The sequence below is a fragment of the Panthera tigris genome, chromosome D4 (genome assembly GCF_018350195.1).
Source record: "Panthera tigris isolate Pti1 chromosome D4, P.tigris_Pti1_mat1.1, whole genome shotgun sequence".
In the NCBI taxonomy this organism is placed as follows: domain Eukaryota; kingdom Metazoa; phylum Chordata; class Mammalia; order Carnivora; family Felidae; genus Panthera; species Panthera tigris.
In genome coordinates this window covers 11,275,678-11,303,054 of record NC_056672.1, presented here as the reverse complement: position 1 = coordinate 11,303,054, position 27,377 = coordinate 11,275,678, and the positions used below count along the sequence as shown (strand labels likewise).

The following is a 27,377-nucleotide window of genomic DNA, read 5'->3' as shown; positions in this document are numbered from 1 at the left end:
CAATCATACAAACAGCCAAAATATTCAAACATACCTAAAATCAAATATATGCACATTAAAGCATTCATACAGTGTTTTTGTTATCAACATGTTAAAGATTTTTAAAAAGTGATCACATCAAATGTTTTCCAACAAGCAGGAAACTGGCCAATCTCATTGCTGGTCTAAAATCTAGATAAATACAATTTTGATGGAAACAAATCTGGTCATGTACGTTTAAAAAAACCTATCATTTTTGGGGCGCCTGGGTGGCTCAGTCTGTTGAGCGTCCTGCTTCGGCTCAGGTCATGATCTCACGGTCTGTGAGTTCGAGCCCCGCGTCGGGCTCTGTGCTGACGGCTCGGAGCCCGGAACCTGCTTGGGATTCTATGTCTCCCCCTCTCTCTGCCCCTCCCCCACTCATGCTCTGTCTCCATCAAAAATAAAATAAACATTAAAAAAATAAAAATAAATTTTAAAAAACCCTATCATTTTGTAACCTCAAATGATTCAGTAATTGCATTTCCAGGAATTTATCCCATGGAAATGACTGGAGATGTTTAAAGCTTATTTAAAGTATTTTATAACACTTAATGGTTAAATTACATTGCCAATACTAGTAATCTGTACTCATTATACTATGCCTGTTAAAAATGCAACCAGTAAAAAAGTTACAGAAAATGTATACATGCCATCTTAGATTTTATTATATATTATTCAAATTATGTGTATATACATATACATATAAATAAATACGTGTGTGTGTTTGTTTGTTTTTTAAGTAAACCCTATACCCAATGTGGGTCTCAAACTCACAACCTCGAGATCTAGGGTCACATGCCCCACTGACAGTCAGCTGGGCACCAACCATCCTAAGTTTTTAAGAAGCAAATTCCAAAGCAGTATGTTTCCTGTGATTCTTTTCTTGTTTTTTTTTTTTGTTGTTGTTGTTACAATGAACTTAAAATACAGCAGAATCTTCGTCCGCACTCCAGATATGACCCTTTGCTACCTCTTCCGCGGCTATATTAATTCCTTCTGGATCTTTCTCAACCACTATCATGAAAACAGTATGAAGAACAGGTCCGATTTAAACAGAACTTGCAATAACCCCTCATCTTTAAGTCAGCTCAACACCAACTCACCAGCTAATTCCTGACACGGCAGGTGGAATCAAAAGGAGCCTCAGAAGGATGTCTAGTCCAGTCCCTGGCCCCTACTCCTCCCACTTGATAGGTGAGCTAGCAGAAACTTGGGAGAAGAACTGGCTGAAACACACATTGGCTAAGCAGTGGCAAAAAGAAGAGATGAAACCTGGGTCTTATGTTCCTAGAAACGTGATTGGGTTGCCAGAATCTTAGAGAGAAAGTAAGGAGAAAAAAGGAAACGAATCATATTCCAGTGCTATCGCTGATGGGATTACCTACGGATGTTTTCACAAACACTAAGTTTAAAGACAACAACCTGGGAACACAGGCAACCTTGTGCACTGTTGGCGGGATTCCAAAGCGGTGCGGCCTCTACAGATAACAGTATGAAGGTTCCTCAAGAAATTAACAAGAACTACAGTCAGGTTCAGCCATTCCACTTCTGGGACTGTATCTGATGGGAAAGACAACAGTAGGTCAAAGAGACATCTGCACCGCTGTGTTCAAGAGCAACATTATTCACAATCGCCAAGATGTGGGAACAACCCAAGTATCCATCAACAAATGGATGGACAAAGAAGATATGGTGCACACACACGCAGACACACACACACACACACACACACACACACACACACACACACACACACAATGGAGTATTATGCACCCATAAAAAGGAGAAATTCTGCCATTTAAGCCAACACAGTGGGACCTTGGGGCATTATGCTAAGTGAAATAAGTTAGGTAAAGACAATACTGTATGATCTCACTTATATGTGGTCTCTAAAAAGAAAGAAACAAAAGAAAAAAAGTCCAAACTCATAGGAAAAAGAGATCAGATTTGCATTTATCAGAGGTAGGGTGGGGGGACGGGGATCTGGATGTAGGTGCTCAAAAGGGACACACTTCCATTTTTAAGGTATAGAAGTACTGGGGAGGTAACATGCAATGTGACTACAGTTAACAATGCCATATGGTATATTTGAAAGTTGTTACAAGAGTATTTACTCAAGGCTTCTTATGACAAGGAAAAGACCAATTTTTTTTCTTCTGCCTGTATCTATAGGAGATGATGGATGTTAACCAAACATCACTGTAACCATGTCACGATATATGTAAGTCAAATAATTATGCACACACCTTAAACGCTGCTGTATGTCAATCAAATCTCAATAAAACTGGGAGGAAAACACAACATCCTGGCCTTGCCACTAACAATATGAGTGGCCCCACCTCAAGGTTACCCAACTGAGAGCAAGGTGAACTTCGAGATCGCTAATATTGTATAGTCCAACACCATTTCCACTGACGTACTACACCTAAACTTACGGCAACACTGAAAACAACATACATTCAGTTCAATCCCGATTTATTGGGCAGCTACTACGGGCAAGATACTGGGATAAATACTAGGGGGAAACTGCATTGGCTTCTATCTATGTCAACAATGTATCAGGGCTGAATTTTACAAACAAGCAAACAGTCCCCAAATGTTGGATATCTGAAACATCAAGCTTTTAACACATTTGTAAAGTTAAAGAACAGTTATTCCATAGGTCCCAGCATAAGATGCCCTATTCTCTGCTGACTTTTTTGAAGACTAGACATGGGGATGGCAGAGTTGGGGTCTTAGTCCTGGCACTGTCATAAATTCATTTTTTTTAACTAAGGTGAAATTCATAGAATATGAAAAAAATTTTTAACATTGATTTTTGAGACAGAGAAAGAAACAAAGCATAAGTGGGGCGGGCGGGGGGGGGGGTTGCAGGGAAAGAAGAAGGCACAGAATCCGAATCAGGCTCCAGGCTCTGAGCCGTCAGCACAGAGCCTGACGTGGGGCTCGAACTCACAAACCGCGAGATCATGACCTGAGCCAAAGTTGAGCGCTTAACTGACTGAGCCACCCAGGCGCCCCAAAACCAACCATTTTCAAGTGAATGATTCAGTGGCACTTAGCACATCACAGTGTGGTACAACCACCAAGTCCATGACCTCTAGGGCTTTTTTGGTGGTACAGCAGGGCATCCCGTGTATGTTCTGTTCCCGGTCCTGACCATTTCCCAATCAAGCCTCTCCCTCCCTCGGGAACATCTGCAGTCATTCAGCATCACGGGGTGACTTGCTCTTCTCCATCATTTAACAAATGCCTATCTAAGCATCTACCAGCTAAGTGAATAGCCACGCCGCTACCTAAGAGACAAAAGTCCATCAATGGAACCATCCATGATCACTGATTAATCACATTTTTTTTTTTTTGATAGCTGGATTTTATTACCTGAATGATGCCCTGCCTCCACTCTCTCATTTCAAACTCCTTTCAGGTTATTTTGCACAGAGCACTCAAAGTGTGTCTGGACCCCAAGCTCACGAAAAGCCAATTCACAGGCTCTCGATGTAGACTTCCCTTCTGCAGGCAGGGTTTATTAGAGCAGTGGCAGCACAGATTTGAAACAATTACAATTACCACGAATACTTACATACTACCTTAGACATTTTCTATGTACTAACTGGAAAACTAAACTGCCCGCATTTTCGGAGGATTTGTTATGGTCTAGACACATGTCTAAGCGCTTTCGATGCATTATTTCCTCTAATCCTTACCACGGTCATAGGAGGGTGGGGCTTGGAGACATTAAGTGACTTGCCCAAAGTCATCCACTATAGACGTAGAGAACCAGAATTAAAAAGATAATCTATTTGACGTAAATACCAGTGCTCTGAGCTGCGAGGCAGCTCCCATGCAGAATTCCCACGGCAGCTGGGATAAACCAAAGCCCCATGGCTTAACCTTCAAAGACATTCCCAGGCAGCACTGTGGAGAAGGAACAGTTTTAGCACCCTGGAAAGACTCAGGTATCCCAATTCTTCATCAAAAGCAGAGGTCCATTTGCAAACATCAGTTTCAATCCACAAAGACATTTTCATTCACCTCTATGAAGAGTGAAAAATGCTCCCAACCTATTCAAGGTCACGTCTTGTCCCCAAGTGCCTATCCAGAACTCCGACCCCCCTCTACCCTAGACTGCTTGTTTTCCTAAATTCTTACCACCCTCCAATATACCCTACCATTTAATCATCATGCATATTATTATTATTCTGTGCTTGAACGCAAGCTCAGTGACAAGAGGGAGTCTTTGTTTTGTGCAGTGTCCCCCGTGCTTAGAGACACAATGGCCTAAACCACAGTTGGAGCACATTCCTCTTCCTTACAAAAGTAGATGATGGGATCTATTCAAAACACTTTCTAGCATTTCACCAAAAACTGCTAAACGCTGCTAAATATTTCGCACATTTGAATAGAGACGTTGACACGTCTATAAGTGAATTCAACAGTTACATCACGGAGGAGAAAGCCGTAATTACAGAATAATAGAACGATCACTGACAGATGGAAAGGGGTTTTCTTGTTGTTACAGCTCACGGACCGGGATCATAGGAAGAGTTCAGCGAGTTAGCACGGCTGACAGGCGATCCGAGCACGTAAGCTCAGCCATGATTCCTCAACTCTTAGGCACAGAGTTGGGGAGCAGTGGGGTGGGAAGGGGCGGGTAATGAAAGAAGCATATTTAATTTCAAACCCTGATCTTTGTAATAGAAGTTACTACATGGAAAAGGTTTTAAAAGCCCATTATTTCTATAAGGGAAGCTACACAAAATAGCGTGATAAACGGGTATGGCGGAGCATGTGTTAATAATGTAAAAATTTTCACTTATTTAACACTTTACTAGGTACCAGGCGCTATTTTGAGGCCTTGGTGTACGTTATCTAATGTGCTTACCTTCACAACCACTTTGTGAGGTAGATATTGGTATTATTTTATAGATCATGAAACGGAGGCTCAGAGAGGTTGTCCAGCCTACTTGGGAACACACAGCTCTTGAGTGAAGGAGCGGAGATCAAATCTAGGTTAGCGGTGCTTAGCACAGTTATTTTGTCCCCCAGGTGCTATCTGGCCATGCCTGGAGACTTTTTTTTGTTGTTACCACTGGACAGAAGGTGCTGCTGGTATCTGGCCGGGTAGGAATGCTTCTAAATATCCTACCATGCAAAGCACAGCCTCACCACAAAGAAGTATCTGGCCCAGGAGGTCAACGGCGACAAGGCTGACAAACGTAGTTCTGGAGTGAAAACTTTTAACCGCTGCACACAAAGTTCGAGAAACACCATCTTTGACGCAAGGAGAGAAAGGAGGAAAACGAACTGTGACACGCCAGCTAAATGCAGCCACACACTAGCTTAGCAAAGAAGGAGGCGTGTTTCCCGACAACACCTGAAACAAAGCGCAACAAACCTGCGGCTTCAAACTACACAAACGTACTCCTTCCCACCTCCGCAGCCCAGGAGTCCAAAACCAGTACTCCTGGGCTGAAATCAAAGTGTCAGCGGCCGTAGTCCCTCGGAAGGCTCCATGGGAGAAGCTGGCCCTTGCTTCCTCCAGCTTCTGGTTGCTTCTAGCAGTGGCACTCACTGGCTGGTGGCCGCATCACTTCGGTCTCTGCCTTCGACTTCACCTTCTCTTCTCCGTGTCTATGTATCATCTGCTCAGTCTGTGTCACTATGTGTCATCCCCCCGCCTCTCTTATTAGGAACACTGGGATGGCATTAGGAACACAGGGATAATAATCCAGGATAGTCTGCTCATCTCAAAATCCTTAAATGGATCACCTCTGAAAAGATTCTTTTATTTTCTAAATAACACACATTCCAGAGACGAGGACGCGGGTCTCTTTGAGAGCGATTTTTCAGCTCAGGACAAGGGGGTGACAACACGTCTGCTGACCCCTGAGGGACCTCAGGTCATTTGCCCAAGGACCAATGGCTAACAAGGGGTGGAGGTGAAATTCGAACCCAGCTGTCTCCGCCTCTGAAGCTCATGTTCTTCTTTATATCACTCCACCTACAAAGGCCGAAGAAAAGATCTTAAACCAGCAGGTCCCAAGCTCTGAGTGGGAACCAATGCAAAGAAACTTAAAAACATCGACAGGTGCTTTAAGCACTGCCAATAAAAATCACGAAAGCACAGATTTCCATGATGCGAGAGTCTTGAGAATGTTTGTATCCATTATATCCTCGACATAATTTAGCGCACATCTCTTATCCCCAAGAAGCTCTTCTTATCCAAAGAATTACTTGTAATCCTTACAGAAAATGGCCTACAGCTTTCTTCCTGAGTCTTGCTTGAGTGATATGCAACTGATTATGGCTTTACCTGCACATGCATCTTCAGGATCTGCACGTTATTATGGGTTGAAATCCCAAGCTTACTGAGATAGAAAGGCAATGCCAACCAAGAGAAGGATATGGTGGGTCTACAGGGGGTCAGTGCTGGAATTTTCAGAACCCCATAAAACTTGTGACATTAAGAATACCGGGTATGCAGCCGGCGAAAAGAATAGAGTACGGATATCTACTACAACGTGGGTGAGTCTTGCAAACGTACGCTAAGCCAAAGAAGCCAGACCCAAGAGGACCTGTATTGCGTGATTCCACTTCGACGAAATACCCAGAACAGTTAAATCCACAGAAACAAAAAGCAGATTAGTTGCCCAGGGCTACACGGAGCAGGTACTAGGCAATGGCTACTTAGTGACAGGTGGTTTTATTTGGGAGGGATGGCAATGTCTCAGAATTAGATAGTGGCGGTCGCCTCTGTTTTTCACTTTAAAATGGTGACATTTTAGGTCGCATGAGTCTCACCTCCATAAAAATCAAAATAGGGGCGCCTGGGTGGCTCAGTCGGTTAAGCCTCTGACCTTGGCTCAGGTCATGATCTCACGGTTTGTGAGTTCGAGCCCCGCGTCAGGTTCTGTGCTGCCAGCTCAGAGCCTGGAGCCTGCTTTGGATTCTGTGTCTCGCTCTCTCTCTGCCCCTCCCCTGCTCACGCTCTGTCTCTCTCTGTCTCAAAAATAAACAAAACACTAAAAAGTTTGCTAAGCAAACTTAGCATAGAGTAGACAACCCACTTCTTTACAATGTAGTATTAAATCATATTCTGGTTCAGATCTGAGGGTACTAGGACCTGGCCGGGAAACAAGGGTTTATTTCATACGATCCTGGACAGGGTCCATCTACTATGACTCTACCTTTTGGACTGTGACAAGGAGGAGGCTTAAAGAGCTGGAAGTCCTACAAACTCAAAGCCACTTTTTAATTTTCGCTAATAACCTAAGATACGCGCGCTGTTAAAAAAAAAAAAATAGCCATATCATGCCAACATTGAAAGTTACTTAACACCACGGAGAAAAGCGTTACCTCCCACTCCCCTAACCTAAGGTGCCTGCTTGCATTTTCCCAGGAGATCATCAAATGGAAGGTGCTCAGCGAACTCCGGAGGACATTTCAAATATCAGGCATTATTAGTAGGAGGGTGAACACTGATGACCGTTCAGAAGCCAGTGTGAAGTAAAACGTGGCCTCTCGTGTGCATTGGGAAGCAGTAATCACTAACCAATGAAATTGGCGGTCTATTACTGTATAATCAACAGACAGTAATTACACAACCGTCAACAGCTGCAGTTTCGATGTGATAATAACCAGATAGGACACACCAGAGAATGTGCATGTCGGAGATAAGATTCCCTCCTCCTGAAGCAAGCATATCGCCTAGGGCGATATGTTGCCCTAGGGAGTCTGGATGGCCCTGGGTGGAGTAAACCTACTCAAAGGAAGAATGTGAAGTTCTCGGACTTGTGCCTGGGGTTAGGACCGTCTGTGGGGCAACCCGGGGAAAGAAGGAGAGGGGAGGCGGTCGCCCAGCCGACTTCAAGCCTCACACGTTCCTTCAAAATCCAGCTTGTACTTCTCCCTTGGGAGGACGACCTTCCCATCACGCATGAACTTCCAGCTGTGGAGGCCAAGGACAGGGAGGGGATTTGAAACCTGCGAACGTACCGCTTTCTTAGGGCAGAATCTGCAAGAAAAATCCTCGTCCTCTGCACCACGCAAGATGGGCTGTGGATCAGGAACTAGTCTTTTCGTTCCAAATGAAGGCTGCGCTTCTGTGGCCTTCCCACAATTCGGAAGCAGTGCTTGGGGCCACAGTCAGGCACCGCGGCCGGAGGACGGCTGTGACAACAGGGACGGCAGGGGAGACTGAAGTGAACAAGCCCAGGACGGAATTGGGAGTGCTGAGCTCTGGCCCAGGCTTGCCATTCACCCCTTTGGGGAACCCACACTTAACTCCTTCCCCTTGGTGTGCTTATCTGTACAATGGGGCGATGGCCCTGCCCCGCTTGCCGAAAACAAAGTTCTTGTTGGAAGGTCATGAGAGTGAGCGGGGTGGGGTGGGGGGCATCATTAATGACCAGAAAAGTACACAACCAGAAGTTTAGGCTCCTATCAGCATGCCTAAACTCCGCGGCAGAATCCCACACAACCAAGACCCCAGATGTTAAGAGTTAACATAAAAGAGGAGATCCATTTGGGAAATCATAGCTTAAGCCACATTTCCTTTTTTAATTCATGCCTTCATTTGTTCAGCAGATATTTAACGGGCACCAACTAGGTAGGTATTACTGAATAAAACAGACGTGGACTTCTTCACGGGGCGTACAATTTGATGGGAGAGTCTGTAGAATTTTTATTTGGAAAAAATATCACCTGTAATATGGGCTGTGAGGAAAATGAAGGGGACAGGGTGCAGTGATAGATAATTAAGGGGTGATCTATTTAGATGGGGGGGAGGGACAAGAAAGTCTTTTCTGGGGCAGCAACATTTAAGATTCCTGAAGGCTCGGGGTGCCAGGGTGGCTCAATTGGTTGAGCATCCGACTCTTGATTTCGGCTCAGGTCACGATCTCACCGACTCTTGGTTTCGGCTCAGGTCACGATGTCACCGACTCTTGATTTCGGCTCAGGTCACGATGTCACCGACTCTTGATTTCGGCTCAGGTCACGATCTCACCGACTCTTGATTTCGGCTCAGGTCACGATCTCACCGACTCTTGATTTCGGCTCAGGTCACGATGTCACCGACTCTTGATTTCGGCTCAGGTCACGATCTCACCGACTCTTGATTTCGGCTCAGGTCACGATCTCACCGACTCTTGATTTCGGCTCAGGTCACGATCTCACCGACTCTTGGTTTCGGCTCAGGTCACGATGTCACCGACTCTTGATTTCGGCTCAGGTCACGATGTCACCGACTCTTGATTTCGGCTCAGGTCACGATCTCACCGACTCTTGATTTCGGCTCAGGCCACGATCTCACCATCATGAGATTGAGCCCTGTGTCGGGCTCTGCACTGACAGCGTGGAGGCTGCTTGGGATTCTCTCTCTCCCTCTCTCTCTGTCCCTCCCCTGCACTCTCTCTCAAAATAAATAAATAAACTTAAAAAAAAAAAAAAAAGAACCCTGAAAGCTCAGGGGGAGCCAGCATTGCAAAGAAGGAGCAGGGAACTGGCAGTGAGTTTCCAGTAGGGAGACCCAGTGTGAGCACAGGCCTCGGAGCAGGAGGGTCAGGAGACGAAGAGGCTGCAGACAAGCAGGCAGGAGGCCTGGAAGCCTCTTCTACGCTGTGTACCTTGTGAGCCTCCAAGAGTGAGAGAGAGGATAAGCACTGCCTCCCAAAAACGTATCCCAGGATGCTAACAGGGACGTGTCAACTAAGCCACCAGGATAAGATGGCTATCCCATTCCAAGGTGAAGCGCCAGGCCTGGATGCACTTCTTCAGAAGACACAGCCCCAAACCAAGTTCACTGCTCTTGAACTCACCCAGAGCGAGGGTGCAAACATGTCAGGCTGCAGGTGGCTACAAGGAGGGAATGACTGAACGAGTCGTGGGCAGTCTGGTCCCAGAGGGAGGGCCTAAGAAGAGCCGGCTTCCCCATTCCGGTCCGGCAAAGGCCTTCAGCGGGACTAGCTGGAGAGCACGAGACTCCCACAATATGGGAGACACCACGACCTTGCTGGTGACTCTGGCCTGAGAAATCGAAAGCGGGGGATGGGCGGGCGGGCTGGCTGATGATGGACAAGCCAAGTGGCACAACACCTACACTGGGAACAGCATGCAATCCCCAAGTCTGTGGGGACCAAGGATGTGCATGTGCCATGGCCCAGATTCGGATCGTGCCAAGAGCATACGTAGGGGGCTCTGCCAGTCTCCGCCCAATGAGGGCCAAGTGGATGGCAATGGAACCCAACAGATAGGAGAGCGAGTGGACCAGTGAGCTTTCCAGAGACTGAGAAAGGAGTGGCAACGAGACTACAGAGTTGTACAGCAGCCAAACCAAGGTGGCTGGAGGGAGGAGGTCCTCACAGACAGGATGGCAGGATGTTTCTGAAGAACGCACCGAAGGGCCCCCTAAGGGCAAGATCCAATGCCAAAAACCCGCAACACAAAAACAGCTCTACTGTGACACTGTCTGCCAATACAAACTTTTCTAGGCCCTGTCCCGTCCTTCCCACCCCCTCTGTACCCAGAAGCAAGAGCCACTGAGTAAGCAAGAGAGAAAGCGTCCAACCACAGACCCTTCTCCCAGCAAGAGGCCGTAGCTGGAGGAGGGGGAATGAATGGAGACTGAGAAGGAGGGGGAATGGAGACTGAGAAGGAGGGGGAATGGAGACTGAGAAGGAGGGGGAATGAATGGGAATGAAGTTGGGAGGTTTGACTATTACATGGTATTAGATATTTTAAGTATTTGGCAAATTAAGCGGGGACTCTTTATAACATAAGACATATCAGCACGGTCATGTGATACGTTTTCATCCAAACAGAGGGAAAATGCTTTCTGCTGAAAAACTTTTTAAAGTTTATTTATTTATTTAGAGGGTGGGGTGGCGAGGGAAAAGGCAGAGAGAGAGAGAGAGAGAGAGAGAGAGAGGGAGAGAGAGAGAGAGAGAGAGAGGGAGAGAGAGAGAGAGAGGGAGAGAGAGAGAGAGAGAATATTCCCAGGCACTGTCAGCACAGAGCCCTATGTGGGGCTGGAACTCACGAGCCATGAGACCATGACCTGAACCAAAGTCAGACACTTAACTGACCGAGCCACTCAGGTGCCTCTCTGCTGAATAACTTTTAACGGGAGAGTGGGTGATGACATAAAGCTGTCTTGTGACAGCATCCCACGACAGCTATTTGTTTGAGGAGGATTACACAGAGAACTTCGTCATGGCGGCACATTTTGCGGAAAACAGACTTGGTGAAAATGAGGTCCATCGTGCCCCAGCCTCAACACGGGGGCCACCGCAGTTCCTGGGCTCACCTTGTATCACCTGCATCCCCCGCGGAGCCACACAGAGCCTCCGGCAGCTGTAGACACGGAGCCTACTGACTTCCGGCCCACAGAAGAGATTCGCATCCCCTACACCCTCCTCCTCTTCCAGAAACACACGTGTGGTTCAGGAAGGGATCCCGGCCACCAGGAAGCACCACTGAACTCAACTCTGATCCTCACGCAACAGGCTCCAAAGAAGTTCCCAATTTTAAGCCTCCTGAGCATGTCCTCGGACACCACCCTAATAGGATTCCTTCCATGGGGATCCAGCTACGAAGCGCAGAGCCTCAACTCATACCCAGCAGTGAACCCAAGGAAATCAAGCACGGGACGGGGGCCTACCTTGCTGCATTCATTCTCCCCTTGCCTTGTGTCACGAAGAGCACATCTCAAGAGGGCAGAGCAGTCAAACGTGATCCAGAACTCACCTTCGGTAAGCCGTGCAGAAGTCCCCAGTTACAACGTAAGTATATTTCAGCGGGTTTTGCCGATCAACACCCACTGGCTCGCCCTTTCCGTGATTGTCAATATTCGCCAAGTCTCTACCAGGTAAAGGAGTTTCGTCCTCGCTCATAAGCCCTACCCTCATGAGAGCGTATTTAAAACCGAGATAATTTTAAAAGATGTTCCTGGGCCCGCTGTCCACTGGATTTTCAGTTCCTTGAAGGCAGGGACTGGGTCTCATCTACTTTTGTGTCCCCGGGGGCCTGGCATGGAATCTGGGACATAAGCGGGTTCAAAAATCCGATGGATAAGTAAGCAAATGAACACATGAATATCCCGGCTCATGTTTTAAGCTAGATTCATGTGAACAGTGTACATATGTTTTAAGAGAGGGGGGGGGTGCTGCTTTTCATCATTGTTGACTACCCCAGTCTATTCCCTACAGATGAGCTTTGGTATGTTTATTTGATGTTTCTAATTGGATACTTCAGTGTTAGGTTATACAGAAGGTTTCCCTCAGGCTACTCTTTCTACAGATTCTGAGACCACGTCAACTGCCCGTTCACTGCCCACCGAGAAAAGAGTGAAAAACCCCCATCGTGGTCCATGACTCCATCTACGAGAATCAACGAGTCGGGTCTCTCAAAGCGAGTAGTACTGCTTTAACACAGATACAGCTAAAAGAATTTGGGCACCTGGGTGGCTCTGTGGGCTAAGTGTCCGACTTCGGCTCCGGTCACGGTCTCGCGGTCCGTGAGTTCGAGCCCCGTGCGTAGGCTCTGTGCTGACAGCTCAGAGCCCGGAGCCCGCTTTGGATTCTGTGTGTGTGTGTCTCTCTCTCTGACCCTCCCCCGTTTGCGCGCTCTCTCTCTCTCTCTCTCTCTCAAAATAAAAAATAAACATCAAAACATATTAAAAAAAAATTAATTTTCACCTCTCTTGTGGAAGGACCTTTGGGGACGAAGCAGAGAGAAGGAAGGCTGGCTAGCGCAGGGATGGAGGCAGCAGGCACCAAAGAAGACAGGTCACAAGATTCAGAGTTGGACAGACCTGCGGTCATGTCTTAGCTCCGCTGGGCCTCAGCTTCCACATCTGTAAAATGGAGGCAGTAATGCCCACCTCAAACAAGCACTGTGAGGAGAACCAAATGGCGGGAGGCTCTGAAGGCAGTGGCTGCCACATAAGGTGGAGGTTTCATTCGACAGCGGTCTTACGGTTGCGTACACATAAAAGGAATTATATACACCTACCTGCATATTCAAGGACGCTTTCATACATGGGGGTTTCGCAACTCAAAGGAGGGGAGATCCACAGCTCAGCTGCTTGGAACTTGGAATGCCTCTTCCCATAGAAACAATGCTAGAAATCACAGAATTTTAGAACCAGAAGGGGCCTCTAAGAGCATCTGTAAAAGCTCCCGCGCAGTGGAGGGTGTCCTACCCCAGGCACCCCCGTGGGTGCAAGCCCGCCAAAACCATACAGCCCGTGATGCAGCTGAAACGCTACGCACCAGCAAACAAGAAAGAGAAAACGATTTTAAAATATTCAGTGACTGCGCATCTTCACAGGCTCTGCTGACCTTAACTAGACTGTCTTTCTACCCTGAAGTTCAGTGATGTAGGAAGGGGAGACCTACGCTTGGCACGTCTTGTAACCTACCCTACCCCTCCCCACACCCAGCAACTGCTACAAAAGAAACCTTCCAGTCACGATACGATAAGAACCTTATCTGCAGCATGAACAAAATGCAACAGGCCCGTGGAGGAGAAGGAGATACGTGGGGGAGGGGCGGAGGGGTGTCCAACCAAGGCAGCGAGAAGTGGGGCAGAGCAGGGCACAGGCAGGAAAGCCTTGGTTAGTTACCGAGTTTCTTTCCGTTATCCCCATCGGCTCTGTTTCACCAAGTTGTGCCCAGACATAACTATCTGTTGAAGACACCAGAGACCCTGCTGGGTCCCACGCGTATGTCACTGTTTAGGAGCCCCCCGTCACCCTCACTCTGGTCCCTGGCTGTGCCCACCTGACCCCCTGCCACGGGCACAAAGCGCTCTGGGGTCTTCCTACTGCTTATTCTTTGGGATGACGGCAAAGCCTGGCTGTGTGTACTCACAGGATGTTTGCAAGACAAGTGTGCTCGGCTTGGAGAGTGCCTGTAATGGGCTCTCGAATAGAGAACATTTGGAACAGACTGCAGAAATGACCAAGCTTTTACGTAGTTTTATGTAAACACAGCACTACTCGGACCACACGAGATAATACTCACAGTACGATGTTAAATGAAACAAAAACCACTTTATGAAAATGTGCATATGGTATGATCCCACTTGTGACATATATGTACGCACTATGGTTTAGCCACTCTTACCTATATCTGTTTAGAAAAAAGACTGGAAGGAAAGACTTTAAATTTTTTTTTTTTTTAACGTTTATTTATTTTTGAGACAGAGAGAGACAGAGCATGAACGGGGGAGGGTCAGAGAGAGGGAGACACAGAATCTGCAACAGGCTCCAGGCTCTGAGCGGTCAGCACAGAGCCCGACGCGGGGCTCGAACTCACAGACCGCAAGATCATGACCTAAGCCAAAGTTGGCCGCTTAACCAACTGAGCCACCCAGGCGCCCCGAAATACTTTAAAATGTAAATGATGATTTTGTCTGTGTGATGGAAATACGGGTTATATATATTTTTTTTTCCTTTGTAATTTTCTGTATTTCCAAGCCTGGTGAAATGGGCAAATAATTGTAAGAGGAGAGGTGAAATGACATTTAGATACACTGATTAGATACGGAAAAGCAAAAAAGTCTTTAGAAATGGCCTAATTCAGGTGCCGCCTGGGTGGCTCAGTTGGTTGAGTGTCCAACTTCAGCTCAGGTCATGATCTCGCGGCTTGGGAGTTCGAGCCCCTCCTGGGGCTCTGTGCTGACAGCTCAGAGCCTGGAGCCTGTTTCGGATTCCGTGTCTCCCTCTCTCTCCCTGCCCCTAACCCACTAGCATTCTGTCTCCGTCTCTCTCAAAAATAAATAAACATTAAGAAAAAAAAAAAAAAAAAAAAGAACTGTGTGTTCTAGGGGTGGCTCAGTCGGTTAAGCGTGCAACTTCGGCTCAGGTCATGATCTCACGGTCCGTGAGTTCGAGCCCTGCGTCAGGCTCTGTGCTGACAGCTCAGAGCCTGGAGCCTGCTTCAGATTCTGTGTCTCCCTCTCACTGCCCCTCCCCCGCTCATGCTCTGTCTCTGTCTCTCAATCATAAATAATTGTTAAAAAAAGAAATTAAAAAAAAAAAAAAGAAATGACCTAATTCAGTATTTCTCCCAATCTCTCCCAATCATGTAGGTAAAACACGTCTGGACCCTCAGGTGACTTACAAACCTCAAGCCTTGCAACTGGCAGACAACTTAGCCAAATCATGGCTTGAACTCAGATCTTGTGACATTTATGGCCTGTGCCACTCCCATGATATCACAGTGTCCTAGAGTCAGGGACGAACGAACTTCATAAGGAAATGCTCCATAAGGAAAGAGCAAGACTTACTGTGCACACCTACACTTCTCGCTAAATAAATATTTGCCTAGCATTATATCATAGTTTTATGACATGCAAACAAGTCAGTTGCTACAGGAGCCCCAGTGACTTTGTCACAGCTAGTGAACCTGCGTCCTGGTTACAAAGGTCTTACGCCTGCATTGCACAGAAGCCCACCTCTAGAGACTTTCAAGGTCAAACTGTATCAGAACGCACCCCTATCCTTTGAAGCCAGGCATCTCTGGAACAATTAAGAAACGGGCTATTCTATCTTCTACTGCTGCGAACTACACACGTAATAGTCACTTCACTTCCACTCCGTGGCATCATGTTAAGCAGATGTAATACAGCAATATTTTTAAGTTTTTTTAATGTTTTATTTTTGAGACAGAGCATGAGTGGGGGAGGGGCAGAGAGAGAGGGAGACACAGAACCCAAAGCAGGCTCCAGGTTCCGAGCTGTCAGCAGAGAGCCCCACGCGGGGCTCAAACCCACGAACCGTGAGATCACGACCCGAGCCGAAGCTGGACGTCCAACCCACTGAGCCACCCAGACGTCCACACTACTTAACGTTTACCCAGCCCCAAAAAGGTCTGGAGAGCAGACAGACTGAAAACCTTCTTTAGAAGCACCCACACCTTAAAGGCTTTAGGTACTTCCTATTTGTAAATAGGGAGCTTGTTAGGAACAAGCATCATCTCCATCTGACAAAAGCATCAGTTCTAAAACCTTTCACTTAAGGAAGAAAATTCGGACATTTGACGCAAGCACGTGTACAGAGCAGCCTGGGGCCACACAGGAGTGGCTTTCCATTTCGCTCTGCTTATCTCCAGCTGGCTGGGCTGGGAGAGCTTTCTAGGCAAAGGGGGTGGGGACATGGCCTCCAAGGACACAGGAGCAGAGAAGGACCGGCTACAGGTGGCAAGTTAAAGAATTGTTTTTCAGACAAGCATACGGACTCCCTACGGGCTAACCAGAAACATAACGCATGAACCCAAGATCCACTTATGGCAGGCAGGGAGAGAGCATGCCGGAGCCTGGACAATATGCCCGTCGCCTTGCCGCCTGGGCCGAGCAGTAATTAACCGAGACTCAGAACTTGAAGTTAGCTGCCAAGCCTGGAGCATGCACAGGCAGAGCAGAGATGGGAGTGCCCGAGTCGAGCTGCAAAAATGCAAAAAAAAATGCTGACCGTGGGAAGAATCCAAGGTGGACGAAGCCCCAAAAGAATCTAGGTAAGAGCAGGCTGAAAAGTACTGCCACCAGAGAGACCTCAGGGTGTGCTCTATTCCTGCCCCCCAAATGACTTCGGTATTGAGGGAAGCCCTGGAAGGAGACGGACATAGACATGTTTCAGCGGAAGCGCGGAATTCTGAAATACCTTCAAGTTTTCACGGAAGAACGTAGTGTGCCCAAGTGGCCTGTCTGCTTTGCAGTCAGTCAAAACAAAGGCGACCAAAACGAAACAAGAACCATGTGGCTTTGGGCCTCAATCACAGACCTCAACTGCGAGAATTTAAGGAAATAAGACAAAAGAAGCCAAAAGGCTAGACTGTACAAAGGTGTCTAAGACGTCATGTTCCATAAAAGCAGAAACACCGACGCTGGGTCATATCTGACGACTAATGATAGGGAAGAATTTGACCAGACACACAAGGAAACCGCTCAACCCCTTTAGGACTGATAACATGGAGATCTACGTTGGGAAGATAAAACGTGAGGCTTAAAAATTCAAAATTAAATGTTCACGACGGATACGGCTAAATCAAAATGGTGGTGGCCAGGGAGGAGGCTGGAGGAGTCTGTGATCGAGAGCAGATGTTGACCAGGATGGTCTGAGGTGCCCCGATGGAGGACACAGATGCTGAGGGCAAGTCCTCCTTGGGTAAAGGGTAAAGCCATGCAGAACCAGTCAAACAGAGGCTCCAGCTCATTCTGAAATCCCAAGGGGTGGGTCTGAGCCCTAAACAAGAACAGATGTTGGTCTTGGCTGGTTGATCGAAAGGGGTTCAAGGGTAGTGCTTAATTAACCCTGGATTGAAGGGCTGAAAATAAGGAGTCTCATAGGACCCTGAAGGAGGGAGATCTGAAAGAACTTGCAGATTGAAAGTAAATGGAGCCCTTTTCACACAGGGCCTGTAACAGTCTGTTTAATCCAGAAACATCTGGAAGGTCCATTTAGTCTAGAAATTTGTTCAACTCGCTGAGGAGCACGAGGACCAAGTTGTAAGTGCCTGATGACCACAGGAGAGCGGGAATGGGGCAGAGCGATTAAGGTCACCCCACCCCCCTTCCGTCCCCACCTTTCAGATAAGAAAACTCACACCCAGAAAGGCGAGGCCAACTGCTTGCCCAGGACGAAAACTAACTCTCTCACGGCAGTGCCAGGGTTAGCACCTGGATCTTTTCCTATCATTCCAGCAATTTTCACATTATTCTGTGCTCTCACATGAACCATAGGTAGCACCCAGCATTCTCCCATCAAACAGGAATCAAACTTGTTTTTGCTAGAAAACTATTACTGCTTTTATTCTTAATTGGGGGGAAATTCAGGAAAGCCATAAAAGAAGGAAAATCAACTGCAGCTTCATTTCTCAAAGCAACCTCCATTTTTAAGAAATGTTCATTATTTCTGTTAAATATGGTTTAGAGCCATTGTCATAGTTGGACAATATATATTTCATAGCATGACTATTTATTCTACTGGTTTATTAGCTGGCCCACTGAACTTTGTGTCATCAGCCAGATAAAATACAGGGCTTTTAAAGATCTCTATCCAAGTCCTAAGGATCTTTCTTACATGGGGGCCAAGGAAAAATCTGAAGTCCTGCCTCTGGGGACTTCTTTCCAAGCTGTCACTCAATCGTTAATTGAGCTATGGCATATGAATAGACTCAGCTGTGAACTTACTGGATCATTCTGCCATCCTCCAACCGCTATTATGTGCGTAAGGAAATGTGTGAAAGGTTTTTGTCAAATGCTTCCACGTCTATGGCTCTCTCTTCCTCTGCCGATCTAGAACACTTCTCGAAAAAGGCAACGTGGGGGAGCCTGGGTGGCTCAGCCAGTTGAGCAACCGACTTCGGCTCGGGTCGTGATCTCATGGTTTGTGAGATCGAGCCCCGAGTGGGGCTCTGTGCTGACAACTCGGAGCCTGGAGCCTGCTTCAGATTCTGTGTCTCCGTGTCTCTCTCTGCCCCTCCTCCGCTCGCACTTTGTCTTTCAAAAATAAATAAACATGAAAACATTTTTAAAAAGGCAATGTGATCAATTAGTGACTGCACATTAGTAAATTGATGCTGGTTTCTAGGGATCAATACAATCTCTTCTATGGGTCTGCAAATCACGCACATGCATGGTAATCCAGAATATTTGCAAGGGAACGATTCATACGCTGACGTGTCAGGAATTAAACTCCTTCAAAAGTTGCACAGAAGAACATTTGCAGGTTTCTCAACTTCTGAAATGTCTCCCCCCTGCAAAATTTATTCAACGATCACTGGCAGTGTCTCAAAGGTGGTAACTACTAACTCCTTCGACACCTCCAGATATGATCTAGTAGGTCCTAGAGATCTGAACTCCTTCAGATTAACTAGATGTTCTTTCACCGTCTTCTACATCCCCCTTAATTCTTCCCTTTTCACTGTGAAGATCATTTTTCTCTTTGCCGGAGAAGGGAAGCAAAATAGGTCTGTACATGTCATGTATTAATGTCAGCCTCATCCTCTCATTTATGCACTAGTCTCTCTCTGTCTCCATTCTTCTAGCTCCAGCTATAACTAAGAAGCAAAACAAACAAAGACACTATTTTCAAACTACAAAGGACATACCACACACTGTACGGCCTCAAACACACACCTGCACGTAGGCCAAAAAGGTTCAACCTGGCCAGTGAAGAAATTAACACAACAACGAAATGTCATCTTGTAGCAAAAGCCATGGAAACCCACCTTTCAACAGCATGCTGGTGAGTTTGCAGGGAAAACGGACATACCCGCTGGACCTAGGATAACGTTAACTGTGCCTTTGGAGGGCAAATACAAAAGATGTTTATGCCCTTTGGAAACCAGGAAAGCTACACCTGAATGTTTATCTTAAGGGACTCATTCTGAAATAAATCTGAAATCAAAGAAGGTCCAAGTAAACAAATATGCCCCTCAGAAATATCATCATGGCCCCAAACAGTCTAAATATCCAACAGATATTGAGAGAGTAGACAGTCTAAATATCCAACAATGGAAATGGTTAAATGAACTACAAAACCTCAACCACGGTTGGCCAAATAACGTCCCCTCCCAAAGATGTCCAAGCCTGACCCACGGAACCTGTGAATATGTGGTCTTACGTGGTAGAAGGAACTTTGCCGATGTGATTCACTTAAGGATTTTGAGATGGAGAGATCACCCTGGATTATCCAAGCAGGCCCAACACATCACAAAGGGCCATGCTAAGAGGCGGGCCCTGCCTGGGCCAGAGCCAGAGAAGGAGCCATGACAAGAGAAGCAGAGGGGAGAGACTCAGAGATGAGATTTGAGGTTGGTCTGTTACTGGCTTTGAGGACAGAGGAAGGGGTCATGCACCAAAGTACGTGGAGGCCTCCAGGAGTCAGAAAAGGCAAGACAACATTCTCTCCTAGAGACTTCAGCAGGGACACTGTCTTGCCAATACCTCAACTGTAGGAATTCTGATCATCAGAACCGTAGAATACTACATCTGTGTCCTCAGAAGTCACTACATTTATGGTAAATTTTTACAGCAGCAACACTAATACACGACCAGGCAGCCACTAAAAACGATAAAACAGAGGAGCGTATGGCAACGGAAGAAAATTGCTAACACACACAGATGGGGAAACGGCAGGCATGCCGATTATTACTCTGTGAAATACATACAGATAGACTGAGGTTCTGGGGCACCTGGGTGGCTCAGGAGGCTAAGCATCGGGACTCCTGATTTTAGCTCAGGTTCCTGAGTTCGACCCCCGCACTGGGCTCTACACTGACAGTGTAGAATCTGCTTGGGATTCTCTCTCTGCCCCTCTCCGGCTCGCTTGCTCGTTCTCTAAATAAATAAAGTAATTAAAAAAAAAAGATTTATAGAAACAGTTGGAAATATATCAATAGATTAAAAGACCTCGTAACCAGTCCCCCCACTTCTGCCCACAAGCACCTAAGACCCAGAATGGTCCTTTTCAAATATGGAATTAATTACCTTACTCCTCTGCTCAAAACCCTCCAACGGCTTCTGTCATTGCAAAGAAAAAGCCCAAGTCCCGAGAAGAACATACAGAGCCCAGGTCCGTGGCAGCGCACGGCTCTGGGAAGAGGCACCCACGCGTACTTTACGTGACTGGCAGTGACCTCCACCCAGGCACGAGCCGGCTCCTACTCCCTCCGGCTCTCCGAGCTTCCCGCCTTTGCTCTCTGCCTTGTTGACGCCACCTCGGCCTCACTGGCCAACTTTCTATTCCTAGAACATACCAAGCACACTCCTTCATACTTTCCACACGCCCTGCTCCCTCTGCCTCAAGTACCATATCCAGGGGTAGGTTTCCTAGGACAAAGGGCAGGGCAGGGCCGTCTCCTGGATCTGCTCTCCAAACACTTACATCATCCGTAAAGAGGTGGGTATGTCTATTTCCCTACAACCTCACCAGCACTGCCTTTTATCACTTCAAGGTGTGTTTGTTACACAGTGATAGTTCAGTTTTGTGTTCACTTCTAGTTTGAACATTGTGAGCGTGTACGACTAGAAATAACACGCCACACACATTACACACTGGGATACCTTTTGGTGTCATCTGTGTAAGAGAATAGTGGGGGGGCTACGTCATCTGTATCTTAATGCCTCATTACCTTACTTCCTTCCAGTCGCTGCGCAAAGGTCACCACCTTATGAATGAGGCTCTCCTTGACGACTTTATTTTCAATAAGAATCCCAGCGCCCACCTCCCAATTCCCTAATCCTGCTTACTTTTCCCTGTGGCATGTATTACCATCTGTCATTCTAAAAAATACCTCGTTGTTATACGTCTCCCTGAACTAGAACGTATACTCCTTAACAACGCAGACATCAGCAGCTTGGCCTATTGGGGTGTTCCTGGAGCCTAAGTGAGTTCACACGGTGGGTGTTACAGAAATATGTGTGTGTGTGTGTGTGTGTGTGTGTGTGTGTGTGTGTGTGTGTGTGTGTGTATTTTTTTTTTTTAATTTTTGAGACAAAGAGTGAGCAAGCAAGCAGGGCAGAGGGCAAGGGGAGTGGAGGGAGAGGGAAAGAAATAGAGAAAGAGAGAGACAGAGAGAGAGAATCTGAAGCAGGTCCCACGCTCAGTGTGGAGTCTGATGTGGGGCTTGATCCCACAACCCTGGGACCACGACCTCAGCCAAAATCAAAAACGGGATGCTCAACTGAGTCACCCTGATGCCCCCATGAATATTTGTTAAGGGACTCGCTTAAGATTAGAGAGGACTTCAGAGAAATGAAATATGTAGCTCGGTTGAAGGTGAACTGTACCCACTTCGTTTAGTGCTGTCACAATACTGTTTTCACAAACCACCAGCCAAGTAACTTTTAGTGATGCCTTTCATGGAAACTCCCTGTTCAATCACAAGTCTTCTGCATGAGCCTTTTAAAAATCAAGTTAGTCATCAAGTATCCTCTGAACCCAGATGCCGTCTCCTGTCTGTCTCATCAAGTTTCATAGTTTTTGTGCAACCAGAATTCCATTCTTCAGAAACTCTCAGCCCTTTTGGGTCACATGTCCCTTAAAATCCATGAGATCCAATGTATTTCCACTGAATGTTTTAAATTCCGCCCTCCTAACACCCTACTCCCATGTCTCATGACCAGAGTTGTTCTTCTGTTTTCAGATTCCAAGAGATTCAAGACTGGAAACACACAGGACGAGCCCCAAGTGCTTAGAATGTCAGGAAATAAGGAGGTGCGAAAGCAAACAAACAAGACCCCACAATGATAGGGGGCACGTCAGGGATACAGAAATGAACTAAAAGAGCAAATAAAAATGGGGGCCAAAGCTAGGACAACATAAGAAAGTAAAGCAGCATCAGATTACAACTCAAAAAGTATAACATAGAGGAGGCCACAGAGACATAAATGACTGAATAAACAAATGGGGGGATGGGGCATCTAGGTGGCTCAGTCGGTTAAGCATCCGACTTTGGCTCATGTCATGATCTCACGGTCCACGAGTTTGAGCCCCGCGTCAGGATCTGTGGTGACAGCTCAGGGCTTGGAGCCTGCTTCGAATTCTGGGTCTCCCTCTCTCTCTGCCCCTCCCCTACTTGCGCACACGCTCTCTCTCTCTCTCTCTCAAAAGTAAACAAACATTTAAAAAAATTTTTAAAAATCAACAAATGGGGGCAGAATAGACAAATCTCCCATGCAGAAGATTTCCACATTCTTTCTTTTTTTTACCCACCCAGTGTGGGGCTCAAACTCACAACCTCAAGATCAAGAGTCAAGTGCTCCACCGACTGAGCCAGCCAGGTGCCCTAGAATTCCATATAATTCTTACAGAAACTCTTCCTTCAAGGGAAGGACCGTAACTTCCTACTTTTTAAAGTGTGGGCTGCACATAGGGACTTCCTTCCAAACAGTACAGTGTGGAAAGGCGGAGGAAAGAAAGAATAACTTTACGGTGGAGAAATCTGACAAACACTGCCTCACCCAGGCAATCAAGATCAACATCACAGTGATGTCATGTTAATAGGATATGTAATCTTGCTATGATGTGATGAGAACAGCACATTATCTCCCCAAAACACCTTACCCTGGGTTCATCATGAGACAACATGCAACAAATCCCAACTGAGGGACATTCTGTAACACATCGGACAGTAATTCTGTCAACTGTCAAGGTCATCAAAAACAAGAAAAATCTAAGATACTGGCACCGTCATTAGGAACCATGGAGACACGACAACTACATGTAATGTGGTATCCCAGATGCAAACTGGAACACAAAAAGGGCAGTCGGGAAAATCAGCAAACGTGAATAGAGTGCACACTTCAGTCGATTATAACGCAGAGATGTTGGTTCAGGAATTGGGACGCGGGCACCGTGTTCATCTAAGAGTGCCGCCCACACTCTACGCTGTAGTCTTGAGAATTCTCTATGTCTAAAAAAGTTCTAAAGGGTTCACTGCAAGTAATTCCAACAGATCATCAGCACTGTCTTCAAAGGTTCCTTGGTCTTCCACATCCTACAGTAATTCTTCCTGAGTGGCCAGTGGTAAGTCCCATGCAGTGACTTCCCCCACTGTATTCTGCCAAGTGACTCCAACAAAACCAAAAGGTATTGGACTTTGAGTCCACTTAGCCACCCAGCAGATGCTGAGACAATCACCCCTACTGCTTCTTCCACTTAGGCAGTTGGTCTTAACAAACTCCCATCAGCCTCAGCCTCCACCTGTCTGCTTAGCAGAAGGTTCCCACGACAAACTGACGGACTTCCCTCCCACCCCCTTTTAACCTCACCCAATGCTATGTAGAATGGCTTCTCCATTAAATTATAGCTTGAAGATAAGCCCATTCTTCCTTGTTTATCAACCCAGTTTCTCCTCTAGCCTTCCACAGACTGCAGAGACAATCCCATCCCTTTGAGAGTCTCAGGGCATTTGAACAGGAAGCCAGGGGAGCAAGTATCATTCAGCACAATAATAAAAAAAAAAAAAGCATAGGGAAAAGAGTAGGATCTTCTCTATCTAGTCCACATGACATATTCCGGAATCACCTGCCTGCTACCCTTTGGTCCTCAGTGGCCAAGTTCTTAACCCAGCCGTAAGGTCACGTGGAGCTCTCAGCCTTTGCTCTTGCTGTCCTTCTCCCCTCCCCCTCCCCCATTTGGGACACGTCCCCCTTCTCTGGTCATTCTTCCAGCTGCAGTAATCCTGTGTGCCTCCCCCACCGGAGTGACCCTTCCCTTCTCCCAACTCTCGGTAGCCCCGTCTTATTTCGCATTCCCGGCCCTGCTGGTTGTGTTTCACGATCTTACCTCCTCACCTCCACTCTGAGTTCCTCCATGGGGTGAAACTCGTCTACTTTTCCAGTTACCTTTGGCGCGCTGATCATTCTAACTGTCCAGTCAACACCAGCAAACATTTGAGGGCTTCTCAGACAATCTTCCAAAGAATCCCACCTTACAACAACTCACCGACAGAGGCACACAATTACCCCCATTTTATAGCCGAACATGCTGACGAGTGAAGCAGCCGAGTGGCTTTCCCGGGGTCACATGGAAGAAACAGAGGCTGAATGCGAATCCAAATTCATGCTCTTAATCACCGCAGCACATCTCGCTGCATCTTACCAGCTAAACGATCCCTTACAGAGTCTAGGTATTTTAGTAAGTGGTGATCTCAGAAGGGAAGTTAAAAACCCTTGGTCTACAGGCCCCAAACTGACTGAGAAAACGTTTATCCAATTGTGCCCCCCAAACCTAAAAGTCACACGGAGTCTGTGTACAGCAGAGACAACGGGACTCAAGGAAGAGAGCACTTGATTCAAATTTCTTTAGGAAGCACCACGGTCAGCCATCGTTCTTCACACGTTGGCCAGTGCGAAGGACCGAGGGACACAGGCTGGACAAACAGCGAAAACTAAGACAGGCAAGGCTGTAGCGTTTCGGCTGCAATGCCAGGCTAGCTCACATGCTTCGAGGAGACTGGGCAGAGACAAGGCATCGGGCCAGAGGAGTAACCAGCCCCCAGCACCGCGCTGTGTGAGCACGTACAACACAGAGCAAGGTTCTCTCTGGCCATCTGCTTCCCATCTCCCACTGGCAGTTTTGTGGTTGGGTGACCAGCTTCTCACATGATGTCTAAAAATAAGTGAGCGCCGATTCAATTACCCAAGTACATGAGTATTTACGGTCACCTTGTGGTCTACACCTAAATCAAACACCCTTCCTTTCTATTACAAGGAACAAGGTGCTGGCCTCCCTCCGCAGGTGCAAAGCATCAGAATCGGTCCGAGGTTCCAATTTCTTCATGGTCACCACCGGATGACAAGCTTAAAGATGCCCGACCCCGGCGGCAGCCATCAGTTGAAACGCCCACTCCACGCAGCCAAGAATTACCAGGCTTTGCCAAAGGGGCGGGCGCACCTCTCTACTCTGCTGTGTTCCTGACGTCTCTCAGGCCAGGGGCTACTTAACCCTGAGCACCCCCAGAATGCCTCGCCCGGGGAAAAACTACTGGCCTTGCCGCACCTGTTAGATGGGTTAACTATTTTCTTTAGGCCCCGCTATCTTCGGTTTACCAGACCCAACTGACTGCCTGGCTTAGCTATCAGACTGGAGACCAAGCGCCCCCTCTTCTGAGGTCCTTTTCGCCAACAGGAGGTGGCCACACTTGGGAGCTTCGGAAGAAATATGAATGAAGACCACGTGAGACGTACCATCGCCGCTGCCCAAGTGGGCCGAAGGGGATCTGGCAGTGGAGCCGAAGTCAGAAGTGGCAAGGGCATGAATTTCCTTCGGATCCCAGATACGCCAAACCCCGGATGATTCGTTCCAGAAACTCCTGAACAGGACTTTGCCACAAGTAAGTGCAAGTGATCCAGGGGACTCCATCCGTCAACATGATTCTGAGGTCAAGATAACCGCTCTGGGCAACGTTTTATTTCCTAAAAAAATAATCAGGCAACCCTCGTTCCTTCAAGGAACTTACAACCCCGCAGGAAAGAGGAGACATGCCTGCAGATAACTGGAAATACACACCGGAGAATGCTAAGTCCGTAAGAGCGGTTTAAAGAAAATGCTTATCTCCTCCACCCCACTACTGATTCCCCAGGGTCACAGGAAAGATTTCGAGAGCTTCTAGAAGCAACTCCCTCTTGGCCTGGTTCACATAGAAGCACAGGAGCCCCGGAAGCGGAGGATGAGCCGGAAGGTGCTGGAACCCGGCTCGCTCCTTTCCTCGTCTCCTAGTCTCCTTGCCTCCACGTTATAAAAAGGCTTGCAATCTGTTTATTATGAAATACTTCCTGAAACACTGCAAAGAAAAGGCCATGTGCCCAAGCAAAGAGCATAATTCTAACATTTTAACACTTTTTGAAGTGCAGCACTAAGAGCAACTTCTATTTTGATTTAAGTGTTTTTATTTATTTTTGAGAGAGAGAGAGAGAGAGAGAGAGACAGAGTGTGAGCAGGGGAGGGGCGCAGAGAGAGAGAGAGAGAGAGAGAGAGAGAGAGAGAAACAGACAGACAGACAGACAGACATAACCCGAAGCAGGCCCCAGGCTCTGAGCCCGACCTGGGGCTCGAACTTGTGAACCACGAGATCGTGACCTGGGCTGAAGTCAGGCGCTCAACAGACTGAGCCACTCGGGCACCCCTGTAAAAGCAATTTCACAGCATGTTGTAAGCCCTTGGCACCAGCCCGTCTTCAGATTTGGAGAACCACCAGCTCCCCTGCCACCTCCAAGGCTTACTTTAGAGCCCCTGGGCTGGCTTTACCCCCAACCCTGCCATACTCAGCACTCCTATCGACCCCTAATTAACAGTGCCTGGCTCCTCTAATCTGCTGTAAATCTGTTGAGGGCAAAACCCACTCATCTGTTTTGCAATTTCCCTCCCCACCTCACCCCCACTCTAAATGTTACCCCCTTTGCCCTCAGCACCTCACAAAAAGCTTGAGACCTGTTATAAAAAGCACAAAACAAACGACTCAGTATTTACCTAATTCCTACTACCAATATTGCTTTATTTTAGCCCATCTTCCCAATAACCCGTCGAAATAGGCGACATCAGCTTCATTTCACAGGCTGTTCTTTGCTGGGAAGACAAAGGAAATTGGCTCATCTTAGATTCTGTCCACCGTACACAACGCAAGGTCAAGTTTCCCTCTCTTGGGAAACTTGCAGGGCAAAACGTACACATCCTACCCAGACAGGACAAGTATCAGAAATCATACTGGTAGAACAGAGACTCGTCAACTGATGTTAAATTGAAACACCGCAACTTTCAGACATCAAGAGTTAGTCTAGAACAGACTAACTCTAAGGCTCGAAAGCAGCATTCGAACATGACCCATGTCCCTTGAAACGAAATT

General features: G+C 47.1%; 1 protein-coding gene across 3 annotated transcripts in view; it reads right to left on the bottom strand.

Moving 5' to 3' along the window:
- Positions 1-27,377, bottom strand: part of PIP5K1B (phosphatidylinositol-4-phosphate 5-kinase type 1 beta) — a 310,428-nt gene that overhangs the window by 256,521 nt on the left and 26,530 nt on the right. Inside the window, exons 1-2 of one of the 3 annotated variants that reach the window (XM_042964802.1) lie at positions 13,036-13,144; positions 12,720-12,877 (exon numbers count right to left, since the gene is read on the bottom strand). The exons of 1 other annotated variant lie outside the window; for it this stretch is intronic. In XM_042964802.1, the coding sequence (XP_042820736.1) occupies positions 12,720-12,845 (126 nt within the window). In that variant the 5' untranslated portion in view covers positions 12,846-12,877; positions 13,036-13,144. Of the gene's footprint in view, positions 1-12,719; positions 12,878-13,035; positions 13,145-27,377 lie in introns of those variants that run through there. One more of the 3 variants, XM_042964805.1, reaches the window with a different exon arrangement.